Source organism: Acartia tonsa, chromosome 10 (genome assembly GCF_053477335.1).
Source record: "Acartia tonsa isolate MP-2025a chromosome 10, ASM5347733v1, whole genome shotgun sequence".
NCBI lineage: Eukaryota > Metazoa > Arthropoda > Copepoda > Calanoida > Acartiidae > Acartia > Acartia tonsa.
This window is the reverse complement of record NC_137269.1, coordinates 42,577,704-42,592,419: the sequence shown is the minus strand read 5'-3', so window position 1 is coordinate 42,592,419 and position 14,716 is coordinate 42,577,704. Positions and strand designations below refer to the sequence as shown.

General features: G+C 33.0%; 2 protein-coding genes across 2 annotated transcripts in view; one reads left to right on the top strand and one right to left on the bottom strand.

Moving 5' to 3' along the window:
• The window catches only part of LOC145330089 (acidic phospholipase A2 CM-II-like), a 100,364-nt gene that overhangs the window by 67,555 nt on the left and 18,093 nt on the right, over window positions 1-14,716 (bottom strand). The window lies entirely within an intron of this gene.
• The window catches only part of LOC145330091 (ADP-ribosylation factor-like protein 4A), a 47,803-nt gene continuing 35,686 nt past the window's right edge, over window positions 2,600-14,716 (top strand). Inside the window, exon 1 of the mRNA XM_080174670.1 lies at window positions 2,600-2,871. Within this exon, the coding sequence (XP_080030796.1) occupies window positions 2,704-2,871 (168 nt within the window). The 5' untranslated portion in view covers window positions 2,600-2,703. The remainder of the gene's footprint in view (window positions 2,872-14,716) is intronic.

Below are 14,716 nucleotides of genomic sequence, written 5' to 3'. Positions count from 1 at the left end.
GGTGGAAGGGGATGTTATAAAATCTCAACAGGAAGGATGAATAACCTCATTAAAAAAATTTGGGGGGGGGGGGAGATAAAAACACTCATTTTGGAAATAATTTACCAAAAATTAACCTAATATGTAAAACTGATTTTAAATATTTATTTATTGTATGACAACAAGGATGACAACATCTTTAAGTAGCAAAGCACAAAAAATCATGAATAAGAATACAGACAAGTAAATTTAAAGAGCATCTGTTGAAATAAATATATATTTTAGGTAGAAAAAGTCACAAATCCTTTTTCCTGTATGTTGTGTGATGACAGTCAAAGTAAATTACATACTGGATGCTTGAATCAGCGAGAAATTTTATTTTTTTTAAATATTATAATCCACAAAAAAAATACTTGTCCTTTCATCTACAGATATAAAAATCTCTTAGAAATATAGGGTATAGTCTCTTTTGTGGCAACGCCTCTTAAGGGGCATTTCGTCATATTTTCATAGTAGCTTTTAAAAGGTTATTCTAGGTTAAGTTAGGTGAGGTGATTTCCCTGCAGGGTTAGGCAGTTGGCCCCGCAGGAGCTATAAATAGGTGAAAACCTACTGTGAAAATACGACGAAATGCACCTCAAGAGGCAATGTCACAAAAGGGACTATACCTGAAATTTAAAAGATACAAAAAAAGCCAAAAACGTCCTGAAAAGCAGTCCAACCTCCATGAATTTTTAATAGTTAATTATACTCCATAATGATGGGAATGTTAACATTAAGTTTTAGCCTTCTATCTTTAATTGCAGTTGAAAAAATCACATTTCCCCCTTAGCATTACGTACTGACAGCCATAGTGAATTATAGAGAAGCTAAAAAGTTATATCAGCATATCCTACCCTCTTTAAATGGCACTTTAAAACTCTGTTAATTTTTGATTAAGTGGTGTTTCCAAAGATTTATAAGGGCGGTGCGTGAAGGGCACCTAAAATTTTTACTCCCCCTTTGAACTAAAATCAATTAAAGACAACAAGAGTGGCGTATTTGATCAGGTTAGGAATATAGAGTGTAGTTAGTTTTAATGGTTTTTAATGAAAATTGCCTTAAAAAAAAACATGTCTTTTTGTAAGGGTATGTACACAAAAAATGATAAACTTATCCTGAAAATAATATGACATCATATATAGTTATTCATTTAGACAAGGCTTAGATAAATATCAACGCTGTTTCTTTTTTATATAAAATAACTTTTTGATTAAATATTTGTTGTTTACACATGTTTTTAAAGAAATAAAAACACAATATACAATGCAATGTGATAAAAAGCAGAAACCGTTTGGAAGGGCGTGAAGCGCAAATTTTTTTCTTCAAATATGCAGGGAGGGAGGGGTTTTTGGGCTATTTATTACACTAGTCCCCAATATTTCATTTGAAATTTTCTTATTCGTTGGCTCAACAACTTTGGGGACTTTAATGGAATTTTGATTGGTTGGTTAATTAAGTCGAGTTTCCATACATTTCATCCACTAATTGTAATCTAAATAAGGGTTTGTGATTTTGTGTATCATCATTGAGGATGTACAAAATTTCTTTGGTAAAAAGTTTATATTATACAAAATGAAATACTTCCTATTACCTGGTTTGTTATGTTCAGTGAAAAAAGATTATAACCTAATTTCTACACTAATTAAAAAATTTGGTAAGGTTAAATGAATAGTAACTGTCTGGTTGGCGCGAAGCGCCAAAAAATTTTTTTGGGGGTATTTCTTGATCTTTATTTTGAAACTGGGATAGTTTTGCTTTTTTTAGGGTAGGGGGCAAAAAGGGGCATTTTATTGACCAGGGGGGGGCAAAATGGGGCATTTTTCAACATTTAGGGGGGGGGCAGGGGGGGGCGGTGGCTAGGGGGGGGCAGGGGGGGGCGTTTTGGTCGCTAGGGGGGGGCGATTGCCCCAAATGCCCCCTTCGGTTCGCACGCCACTGAATTAATTTGAACATAAATTTTGTTCCTTATATGCCGAAATTCTTTAGTTTACAGTATCTCCGTCAATCACAAAAAATATCTTAGTAAAAAAATAAACTAAATATGCAAAATAAAATGATTTTTGAAATATGAACCTTTTTCAAGCATTCTCTTTTTCGCGTTTTTATTTCTCCATACCCTTTAGGCTTAATAAGTCCCTGTAAAAAGAAAAAGGAGTTTGTTTCCTTCCTAAGGAAATGCGGTACGCGTCAATTTTATCTCAATCCATATAGTGTGAGTTGTGGCCGTGCCGAGTCACCTTTTTCCTAAAATACCCAGGGAACAAAGGGATAATACAACAGCCAAAAAATTTATTTAAATCACCAAAATTCAAATAAAAGTCTTTAAAGTTGTTTAGCCAACAAATAAGAAATCGCTAATATAAAACTTTAGAGACTAGTCTAATAATTAGCTTAATGTCCCTTTATTCCTGTAAAGCACCGATGAAGCCAATCAGGCGGACCGCGTCATTTTTTCTTGGCCGTTGCACTATCTCAGTGCGCCGTGTCGGGTTAATTTTTATACCGTCACGCCACGTCTACACGGCACGTTCAGTCCACTAAATGCGGGACGCGCCAATAAATTCAAAAACAAATCAGTGTTGGTGAAACCATCATGCTATGAGGAGGTGCACGCGTGATAATTGTTAAAATTATATTAAAAATATATTTGTGATATACGTTACACCAGCCGGCCGCAGTACAATGGGCGCCGGATTGGGCAAAGAGTCGCTGTCAAGCCTGACCGGAACCGGCAGCTACCATTGTGCTATGATAGGCCTAGATTCAAGTGGAAAAACGACAATTTTGTATCGGTTAAAATTTGGACAATACACAAACACCGTACCTACTATAGGTTTCAATTGTGAAAAGGTAAAAATTTTCATTTTCTTGGCTCTGTGCGCGCGCGCGGGCGCTATTGAGACTCAGGGAGGAAGGAAGGGAGGGGACAACAGTGGACTGTAAATTATTATTGTACCCAAAGTTTTATAAACACGTTCTCAAAGTTGTTGGATTAGAAATTTTAATTAAAGATTGGTTAGTACAACCAATCATTGTCCAACCTTTTTCATTAAAAATGTTAAGGTACTTTTGTTTATCATAATTTGTAGCTTTACATTATTTTTCTTATCCATTGTCTTATCCCCTAAGATCCCTGAAAGTGTATGTATGTGTAGGGATTTCTTTATAGGTGTATATGTGAGTGAAAAAAGGGAGGAGGGGGGTGGGGATGGTGCTATTATTGGAATTTTTCCCCTATTTTTCTACCTGCTGCATCTTATAGTTGGTTTCCTTTCAAATGGTTTATTTTGTTTTACTAAATAATGTTATGCCTTTGTTTTGTCCTTATTTTTTTTGTAACTAAGTTTTTAACGTTTTTTTGCATAGGTTTTTGGTTAATTTATTTTATAGAACAAATATATATTGGCAGTTAAATTTTATTTTACTTTTTGCATGTAAACTACCAAAGGGTAAATTTGTAAATCATCATTGGGGATGTACAATGCAGTACATCAATTTATCGTCCATTGTCTTATCTCTGATTTAAAATACACAGATAATGCAAATAGAGAAACCATATTTGAGTTTTGAATCTTTAATCAAGTGATAAAAACATTAATAAAACAACAAATAAAAGGTATCTAAAGGGATAAGACAATGTCGACAATTTGATGTACATCCCAAATGATTACTAACAAAATTATACCTTCTGTAGATTACAATTAGTGGTTGAACCGTTTGGACTTTGGACACTCAACTTAATCAACCATTCAATTAAATTTCAATAATAGTCCCCAAAGTTGTTAAGCAAGCGTATAAGAAAACGTTATTATAAAACTTTGGGGACTAGTGCAATAAACAGCCCCAATGTCCCCTCCCTCCCTGGCTACTAATCCTATTCTAAGTATAATTTTAAAATAAAGATTGTTAGTATTTTCTAGTTTAATTCAGTTTTCCATATTTTGAGAGGCTTTAAAAAAGTCCTGGGAAGGTTTTGTTCTATTTACTTATGTAAAAAGAAACAAGCGACGGTTTCTTTCTAGGTTATTGAGATTTAAGTTTTATGGTTGAAACCGCTAGGCATTCAGCTTAATGAACCAACTAATCAAAATCCATTAAAAGTCATCTATGTTTTTAAGCCAACGAATAATAAAACGTTATTATAAAACTTTGGGGACTAGTGTAATAAACAGCCCATTGTCCCATTATAGAGTCGCTTTTTGATAGTTAGAAAGTTATTAGGTAAGGGTTGGATTTTCCTCTTCAAATTGAAAAAATGTTATTTTATGTTCAATATGGAGGGAATTTTTTCTTTAATTTAATATTTAGGGTCGTTAAAATTCATTTTAAACCTCATAAATTAAAATGTTAAAATTGAAACAATAGAATTTAGGTAGGTACTTTCCCTAAAATTGAGAACTGAACTCCCCTTTCTTAAGTTTGAAAATTAAATGAAAAAAAGGAGGTAGTTTTTTCTTCAATATGCTTAAGCTCAGTGGTTTACTCTAACCCTGCGGGGCCTATCTATACCTGCGGTGCTTTCCCCCTGCAGGGCTACACATTACCCAACACGACTTATCCTGACAAATGAAAAACTACCGCTCCCCCTATTTTAATTTATTTCAAGTTATGAGGGGGGAGGATACTTTTTTTGTGCTCTACTTGGCACTTTTAGGGAATATGCTTGATTTATAGATATTTCATTTTTTAAAAAATTCCACTAAACCCCTTGCATGGTGACCTGTTTCTTGTACGTTGCTAGGGTCACTTTTTGGAAGATTTTGTAAATAAATTGGGAGAAAAAAAACGAAAACGTTTTGAGATTTCAGCAAATGTAGGTATATTGTTTTAAGTCTTTAATGGATATATAATAGTTATATAGCAATTATATCATAAACTTTCTTAGATATTTTTATTTTATACAATTTATGTTTTGAAATTTTTCAAATCCGTCAATAAATAAGAAAGTTACAGATATTTATGTTAACGGACATAACTTTATTTTAATGCAGTTGCCCTACTGAAAGCGTATGCAAGCAAATAGAGGGGACCTTGGGCTGAATATAACACTAGTCCCCAAAGTTTTATAATAACGTTTTCTTATTGGTTTGTTTAACTACCTTGGAGACTGTCGTGAATTTTGATTGGTTGATTCATTAAGATAAATGTTCAAACGTTTCAACCACTCTTTTTAATCTACAGAAGGGGCAATTTTGTGTATCAACGCCTGGGATGAACATTAATTTATCGGCCATTGTCTTATCCCTTTAGATCCCTGATATGAAAGTGAAACTAAATTCCCAGATAAATTGGATTGAGAACAATATGAAATCATTCAATTCAACGATTAGCGAGTTCTTTTTTTCCTACATACTAAACCAAACAAGCGTAAAAAAGTTCATGTTTGCATAGCAATTTTAAGGCTTTTAAAATAGTTATATATCGTATTGTATTATAAACAGCTTTCCGCGGATATAAAAATGTTCAATTTTAAGATTAGGTTTTGTTAGCCCTGAGATGCCTAAGGTACAGGCTAACAAAACTGGTTTTACTACTATGATAATACATTTTGTATTCGTAGAAAACTGGCTATTATACGATGCTATACATAATTTTTCAGTATAGCTGAGAACCGGTTCTAATCCTTAGGATATTAATCGGTTTCGAAGCGATACTGAAATACATTTAATGACTGAAAAGTAATGATATAATGACGATAACTACCAAAAAAATGTTAAAACGCCTATTTTTTCCCTTTAAAATGTTTAAAAATTCTGGTTGAGGAGAAGCTTTTCCTCTTTAAAAAAAGTTAAAATTTCCAAATATCAAATACGTTTATAATCCCTTTAACTAGAGAATTTGAAAAAAAATATTTGTGGGATTTTTATGGCCATTTATTAATTGATAGAAACTTTTTTAGCTGACATTATTTGAAAGCAACGCAGCTACTCTTGAACTAGAGTGTATGCGTACTTTTTATTGTTTTTCTACAGTATCTCAGCTACTAATGGATATAGAATACGTGGATATTATTATTGTTTTTTTTGTTGTCTTCAATGCAGGTTGCTAATAAAGTCCTCAAATATTGGTCAATACGTTCCTCCATGGGCAGGGTTTAGGGTGGGGGTATCGCTTACTAGCCAGCTGCGAGTAACACTTCAGTGAGGATTAGTTTGTCTGCTTATAGCCGCTTTTCTGATACTATTTGATCTGTCCTTTAATCGGATACTGTAGTCCTTGTTTGTCATATGTTTTATTATTCCATTCAATCTCCCCCCCCCCCCTCCATACAACTTTCCAATTAGGGCTGTAATTTAGGGGGGTTAATAATAAATACCTTCACATTTTTCACAAATTAACCAGGGCTCAAGGGATTAGACAGTTGAATTTACGTAAAATTATTCTCCCCAACGCCAATGATGATAAACAAAATTCCACCTTTCTGAAACTCAAATAATTGGTTCAAAAGTTTGGGACTACTAGTTTGAACTTACCAATCAAGATTTTATTGAAGTACCCAAAGTTTTTAAGGCAACAAATAAGAAATTGTGTTTGTAAAACTTTGGATACCAGTGAAGTTTTAATTCCTATGTCTCCCCCCCCCCCCCGTGGGTTACATTAACAATCGATGATTTTCCTTTATTTTTGAAAATTTCACGAAGCATAATGTTTATAATTAATAGTATTTTTAGCATGCCATGTGCTTAGGTGGGGGCAGGGATATATAACATTGGAAAATTAACAATCAATATCAAATAGTGAACCCTTCACTTTACTTTCATTATTAGTTTTACAATGGAAAAGTAAAAAAAGTTCTGTCTTTAAGATGATATTTCGAATGTAACCAAAGTATCTTTTTTTTAGCTAACCCGGAGCCGTTTTTAACGAAAATAACGGCTCCAGCTCCGGCTCTAGCAAAAAAAGGCAGCTCCCGGCTCCGCAACACTGCACCTTTGGAAGCTTTTCCCAATTCATTAATAAATTGATGTGGTTTTTCACATTCTCACAATTCTAGCTAAACCAAACAATTTTAAATTATACATATGGACAAATATATACTTGTTAGAATCGCACCTAAAGCTCTATTCATCTATGTAAAGTAGTAAGTTTTTTTTTGCTTGTTTGCCCTTTAAGATCTCATCAGCCACTTATTCTATGGAAGTCTTTATTTTAGGGAAGGCTCACAAAGGTCCCGATTGGTATTAGGCTGTTTAAAAGATTTAGAGGAGGTAGGGATCGGCACAAAATAGCCAAAAACCCTACCATTACTTCAATCTATAATTGAAATAGCCTATAACCATCCCGGGCCCTATGTAAATCTTCCCTAAATGAAGAAGCTAATCAGTTCAGTAGTTAATGTTATCCTAAGCTGCAGACAAAAAGCTTACTACTTTATTTAATGGAAAAACACACAACTTAAATATAATAGTCCTGTTTTATAAAAGAACATAAAATATTAAAATGAGTCTTGCTTATAAAAATACAATATCTCCAAAAGTGTATTTTTATAGCTTTATGGCAGCCTTTTATGTTTAATTGTATCGTTCCTTCTAGCGATTTTTTTACTAAATCTGTTGGTTAGCAGCTTTTTATCTTATTGGAAGCATAGCTTAACTTTGACTATACTTGGACGTACGTCCGATTGTCTGTGAAGTAATATAGACTAGGTAGGGAGGGGACATTGGGCTGTTTATTACACTAGTCCTCAAAGTCTTTTAATAAAGTTTAATAAACAACCTTGGGGACTTTAGAATTTTTATTGGTTGGTTTATTTAGTTGAGTGTCCAAACGTTTCAACAACTAATTGTTATCTACAAAAGGGGTATTTTTGTGTATCACCATTGGGAATGAACATTATCGGTTTTTGTCTTGTTCCTTTAAAGCCCTTCAACGCATTCTTATCTTTAAAATTTCTACAGTATTTACGCAGTCTAGACACTACAGTTCCAGACAATACATTTTTTACAGTATCTACTCAGTCTATGCTATATATTATTACTTGTATTTTACACCAGATTTTCATGTTTACAAATAAGGTGAAACACGCAGCGGGCTAAAATAACTATTCCCCATTTACTCTCCTCATACTGGATGAACGAATTGGCCAATAAATGACAATGATAATAGCAACCTAAATTGACGACAATTTTCCACTGTTAAACTATTCACGTACATTTGAACATGAAAATCCTTGTTTTATTGATATTTGGTTTTCTGTCTAATGAATATTACCTATCTACCTAACCAAAATTGGCATTGAAATGTTTAATTTTTATTATAGCGTTAATTTAAATACATTCCAGATAAAATAGCACCACTTAGCCATGGTCTTTTATAGGCTGAGTTTTCTGTTAATAGCCTAAAACCATCACGAGTTTACCCTTTTAGATAAAGTATAAAATCGAGATGTCTAATGTATTTTTATAAATTTTGAGGGGGGGGGGGGAGGGTAAACACCCCTTTACCCCCACCCTTGGACGCTATGATATAAAAATTGCTAAATTAACTTAAAACACACAAGCATACATTATGCTGCTTTTCAATATTTTTCTTCAATTTCCAATTTTCGTGATCGGATAAACGTTGGATTTTCACTCATACAATGCTCACACACACATACATACACACACACACACACACACACACACACACACAGAGAAGCATCCTTGCGATTTAATTTCCGATTTCCTTTTCCCTTTCTCTTTTGCTATCAAAGATAGGAATGGAGATTATAAAAAGAGCTATAGGTTTGAATCTAAGCCATAGAGAGTGGGGACGATGGGCTATTTATTACATTAGTCCCCAAAGTTTTATAATAACGTTTTCTTATTCGTTGGCTTAGCAACTTTGGGGATTTTAGTTAATTTTGATTGGTTGGTTTATTAAATTTAAACCACTAATTTTCGCTACAGAAGGGATAATTTTGTTTATCATCAATGGATAGGTATGTACATTAATTTATCGGCCATTGTCTTATCCCTTTAGATCCCTGAATCTAAACCCTAACCACGTCCAAATAAAGAGTTTGATATGTCATACGCGTGACTTTAACAGCAAAAGTAGAAGAGTAGGAGTTAGGACTTACCGACAATGGTTAAATATTCAAATACCTTTTTCAATTCCCTTCAAAAATTGATTATTTCGTAAAACTTTTCTTCTGTAAAATAGTCTCTTTCAATGATTGATAGGTATAAAGGTGCAAACACGAAGAATGTGTGTCAGTCAATCAATAAATACAAAGGCATTAATTGTAGCGCAACTACTCTTCAATTAGGGTACATTCGTCCCTTAAATGTTTTCTTAATATTTGGTAGTTCTCGGCGTCTTGGGGCTAACAACACTGGTTTAAATCTTTTATATTTTATTTTAATATCCGATGAAAGCTATCCATAATACGATGTGATAGATAACTATTGTCAACCCATCCCAAAGCTTGTTTTTGCTTCGCTACTTATGGATTAATTTATTTTTGTTAATCTAGAGTATTGTAAAAGTATTGATTTCTAAGCAATTCACCTTTTGTTCATGATCAAATTTCAAATTTAAAGGTACGAACAAAATATTTTATTGGGGGGTAGGGGGGGGGGGGGGACTAAGTATTGAATTATAGGCAGGTGATATGAAAAAGAGGGATATACCAGGGATCTAAAGGTATAAGACAATGGCCGATGAATTGATGTACATCCCCAATGCTTATGCACAAGATTACCCTTTCCGTAGATTAAAACTAGTGGCTAAAACGTTTGAACATTCAACTTAATGAATCAACCAATTAAGTTCCTAATGTTGTAAGCCAACTAATAGGAGAGCGTGTTTATAAACAGCTCATTGCCCCCCCCCCTCTCTGGGGATATAAAATCATTATAAAACAGGGGCTGCTTAATGTTAAACACAGTACTATAAGCGTAGCAACTCTTAAATTTTTAAAAGTAAGTACGTCCTACTTTTTATGAATATTTGTTCATACTTAATACATAACTGATGATTCGATGTTGATGTTATCATTCTTGTTCTTCACTTGAAATAACAAAATATCTTTTTTTTTAGGTAAGTCTCCATAAGATAAAGAAGATCCCCGCGTGGTTAAAACTTCCCATATGGGTTAAATCTTGTATAGCTTTTAACCAACCCTGGTTTAAAATAGCTCATATTTTTAAAGCGAAGATTTTCTATAGTAGGGGTCAGTCCGTCCGTAACAGATGGTTATTATCCTTAATTTAGGCATGTTAAAATTGTCCGATTGATTTGAAACTTACCTGTAATAGTTAGGTATGATTTAGAAAGTCTAGCAACTCTGTAAACATACCAGAAAGACCGTGCGTCCTTCCATCTGATTTTAGAGCTTTGCTTAAATAGAAGTTGTCATTCTTTTTAATTTATTTGAAAAGTTAAAAGGTCATTCATCAATAAATCAGCTACACATGATTTCTGATTATGTGAAATAATCCACGAATTATGTTTGGATTATAATTGCCATTTTCCATTAAATCGCTAAAAGATCCCCCATAGCCCCCTCCCTTTTTACTTCGAGGTTTATGGTATTTTTTTTAAAAAAACTAGTAGCTGTATTTAATAAAAAAATGAAATAGCCTAAAACCAACCCAGGACTTAAAACCTTACGATGGAGAACTCAGTCGGTTCAATAGTTACCGATATCTGAAACTACAGACAAGAAAGCTTAATACTTTATATAATTGAATAGGTTAGGTCAAGCAAATATGTTTAGAAAAGCCCTGCATGGTTATCGTTCATCTGAGGGTCTAGAAACTAATTACTAATGAACCAAAATTTGGTAGGGGGGGGGGGGGGGTTCTACACAGTTCAATTACAGGATTGTACCTTATAATTTAATTTAATGCCTTAATTTGATATGAAAAACAGGTTTCAACATAGGTCAGCAGTTTTAAGCTATAAATAAGGTTTATAACTAGCGCAGCTTTTCTTTAAATACCTTTCGTTATAAAGTGCATTAGTCCCCAAAGTTTTATAATAATGTTTTCTTATTCGTTTGCTTCACAATGTTGGAGAATTTTTATTAAATTTCGATTCGTTGATTCACTGATTTTAATGTACAGAAAAGGTGATTTTGTGTATCATCATTGGGGATGGATATCAATTTATCTTCCATTATCTTATCCCTTTATATCCCCGATCTCTTCCTTCGTGGAACATTGACACTTTAGAAAGTCAATTACAATATCATTATTATAAAAACCACCAAAAACATATTTGTTATACCTAAGCATCGCTGCTCTATAGTTGGGCAAAAAAGTACCTACTAATAGCAATATGGCTTTGATTAATATCAGCTAGATTAGAACCGGTTCTATAAATATATTATAAAGAACTATTACTGTTATTAACATGTCTGCAAAACAAAACGCAAACCCTTTTTTTCCGTATTACAGTATAATAGTGTATTGTTATTTCGCAAAATGTTCCGTTACTTATGAAGCTATCAGTGCTTGTTATTATTGAATTAATAACTTATTGAATAAGTTATTTGTGGTTTTTAAACGTATCACCTACCATGACATACATTTAAAACAAGAATGACTACATCCATTAAAAGTGAAATTAAGTTGAAATAGACATACGTACCAGGGTTCTAAAGGGATAAGACAATGGCCAGTAAATTGATCTATATCCGTAATGATGATACGCAAAATTACCCTTTCTGTAGATTTCATTTAGTTATTAAAACAACTTAATGAACCAACCAATCAAAATTCAATAAACGTTGAGAGAGAGGGGACAATTGGCTGTTTATTACACGAGTCCCCAATGTTTTACAATAACATTTTCTTAATCGTTGGCTTTGGGGACTTTAGTTAATTTTGATATTGGTTGATTCATTAAATTGAGTGTCTATGCGTTTTAACCTCTAATTTTAATCTACAGATAGGGTAATTTTGTATATCAATATTAGGGATGTACTTCAATTTATAGGCCATTGTATTATCCCTTTAGATCCCTTACCTTCAACGCGGCCGGTACTGATGTACAAATGGACATACTTATTTAAAGAGTAGCAATTCATCCAAAAACTTATTGATGCATATCTAAATATTTTACAATTATATTTTATACTTTCATACTTAATCAGGCTATAGGAAAATTGAAGATAAATAGATATTCCCCCGAAATTTGTGATACATGTAAACTGTATTTAAAAAAAATATATATTTATCGCATCGTATTATAGCCAGCTTTTCGCGTATATTAAAATGAAAAATTATAAGATTAAAACCAGTTTTTTTATGGTCGAGAAAATGATATACATCCAATATGATGATACACAAAATCGCCCGTCTGTAGTTTACAATTTATGGTTAAATTGTTTAAACAGGCAACTTAATGAACCAACCAATCAAAATTAAATAAAAGTCCCAGAAATTGTAGAGCCAACTAATAATAAAATGTTATTATAAATATGTGAGGACTAGTTAAAAAAAACAGCCTAATGTCCCCTCCCTTCCTCCCTGGGTAATTATTAGTTGAGAGGAATGTGGTTGGAATTTGGAAAGGTATTTCTACCGGCTGATAAGTTTACAAGCCTTTTCTCCCCCCCCACTTCCTTCAATTTTTTAAATATTATATCCTCTCCCCCCCTCCTCAACTCACCTCTCCTGAAAGTATCATATGTCCGTTGCATATTAAGAGATATAAGTTTTCCGGAATTGTAATGTAGGGAGTAGATTTGAAATCTGCATCAAATTTTAAGCATTTTTTATAAAATTCGTTTTTTGTATAATTCTTTATCTAAAAGCGGAAATACAAATTAAGTTAATTAATTTTGGCATCTGTGATTGGTGGATTTAAAAAATCTGCGCTCTGATTGGATGTCGTACATCATTCAACCAATTAGAGCGCAGGTAGTTTAAAATCCACCTATCCTATTGGTCAAAATTAATTAACTTAAAATGTATTTTCATAACAGATTAAATCTATGAAAATACAGGGATTTGACAATGGACAATAAAAATATTCCCCCAGTAATTCTTCATTGTATCCTATAATATAAAGAAAATGTTTTTTGTTGTCTGAAGCTTAAGATCTCATTAACTACTGAAATGAATAAGTTAGCCTTTTTAGAAAGCTTCACTTAGTTTTAGGATCTTTTAGGATTAAAGCCATTTGATGTTTTTTTGCTATTTTTTTCTGTCCATTCCTTACTCCTTTGAATACAGAGCCGCTATATGCGTGCGCTACAGCCGCTAGTTTTATAATAATGCAAAGAGGGGGATAGATAAAAGGGTTGTAGATTAATTCAATTCCTATTGCCCTCTCCCTACCTGGTTGTTAGACCAATAACAGATAAAGTCTATGGAATTAAACAAGAGAAAAATATTTGAAAAACAGATTGACCAGATTTTAAAAACAGATACCAACCAAGGAAGGGGGAGAGAAATTCTGAGATTTTAATCATGGTATATTCGTGTGAAAATATTAGGGAGAGAGAGCACAGTTAAAGTAAAATTATTGTTTATTACAATTTTTGGGTATAGCCCCTTTCGTGGCAACGCCCCTTAAGGGACAATTTGTCGTATTTTAAAATGGCTTTTGATGGGTTATTTTAGGTTAGGTTTGATTATATTGGGTTAGATGATTACCCCGCAGGGGCTAGAAATAGGAGAAAAGCTACTGTGAAAATACGAAGAAATGCCCCTTAAGGGGCGTTGCCACGAAAGGGACTACACCCCAATTTTTAACCCAGTATTTCTTAGGTACTCAAATTTTTCTAAATGATCAACTTATCACCCATAGTCTTTTCCCTCTAATTTTCCCCAGGCATAAAAGTCTACGTCTATATTACGTTAATTATGTTTTGGCTTCGAAAAAACAAAACAAACAAAATTAATAATCTCACAATCTTTATTTTAAGACGGGGAAGGGGGGGGGGGTGTTTAGACTGGGTTGTCTAATAAGTAAAAAACATCTTTGATTTTTTACCATTAGGTATTTTAAAAATTTACAAATCTAGCTGTCTTTATGTAAGAAAGTAAAAACAGTTTATTAAATGACAAAAACTGATATCCAATGCCCAAAAGCACATTTGTGTTTTATCCGTCCGTCTGTCTGTCTATACTTAGCTGCAGGAGACCCAAACCCTGCGGGGTTCTTGTTTACCACATGAACCTACCTCTTAATTTAACAATATTCAATTAAAGAGGGACGGATTATTTTAAGTTATTTTTTATTCTACATCCCTAGAATTTTATTAGAAAGGGGCACGAAGTGCATTTAAACTTTAATTTAGTGAACTGAGTATTTTTTTTAGTTCAATAGTTTAAACTACATCTAAAGGACATATATTTAAAAGAATTTAAATTTTCTACCTGGGGTAGTTCTAAAAATACCTATCAAGACCTTAAAATCATATTTATCGGATTTATACAACATAAATGACTGTCCTAATTTCGCAAAAAAAACCCTGATGACTAGGTACTTTCGTGATGCTAAATTTATTGCTATTTATTATAATACAAAATTATATGTGTTATAGATGGTTTCTTGTAACTTATGCTTGAAATCAAACTTGTTAAATGCACTTTATGCAACTATCCCTTTTGATTAGGCTATGTAGTGCAAAGTTAGCTATCCAAACCCTTAACTACAGCAATCTATAAGAATGATTATTTTAGTTATAGATAAATAAAATAAATACTAGAATTCTGAATTTTCTGAAAGACCCCTTTGTTCCAAACATTAGTAA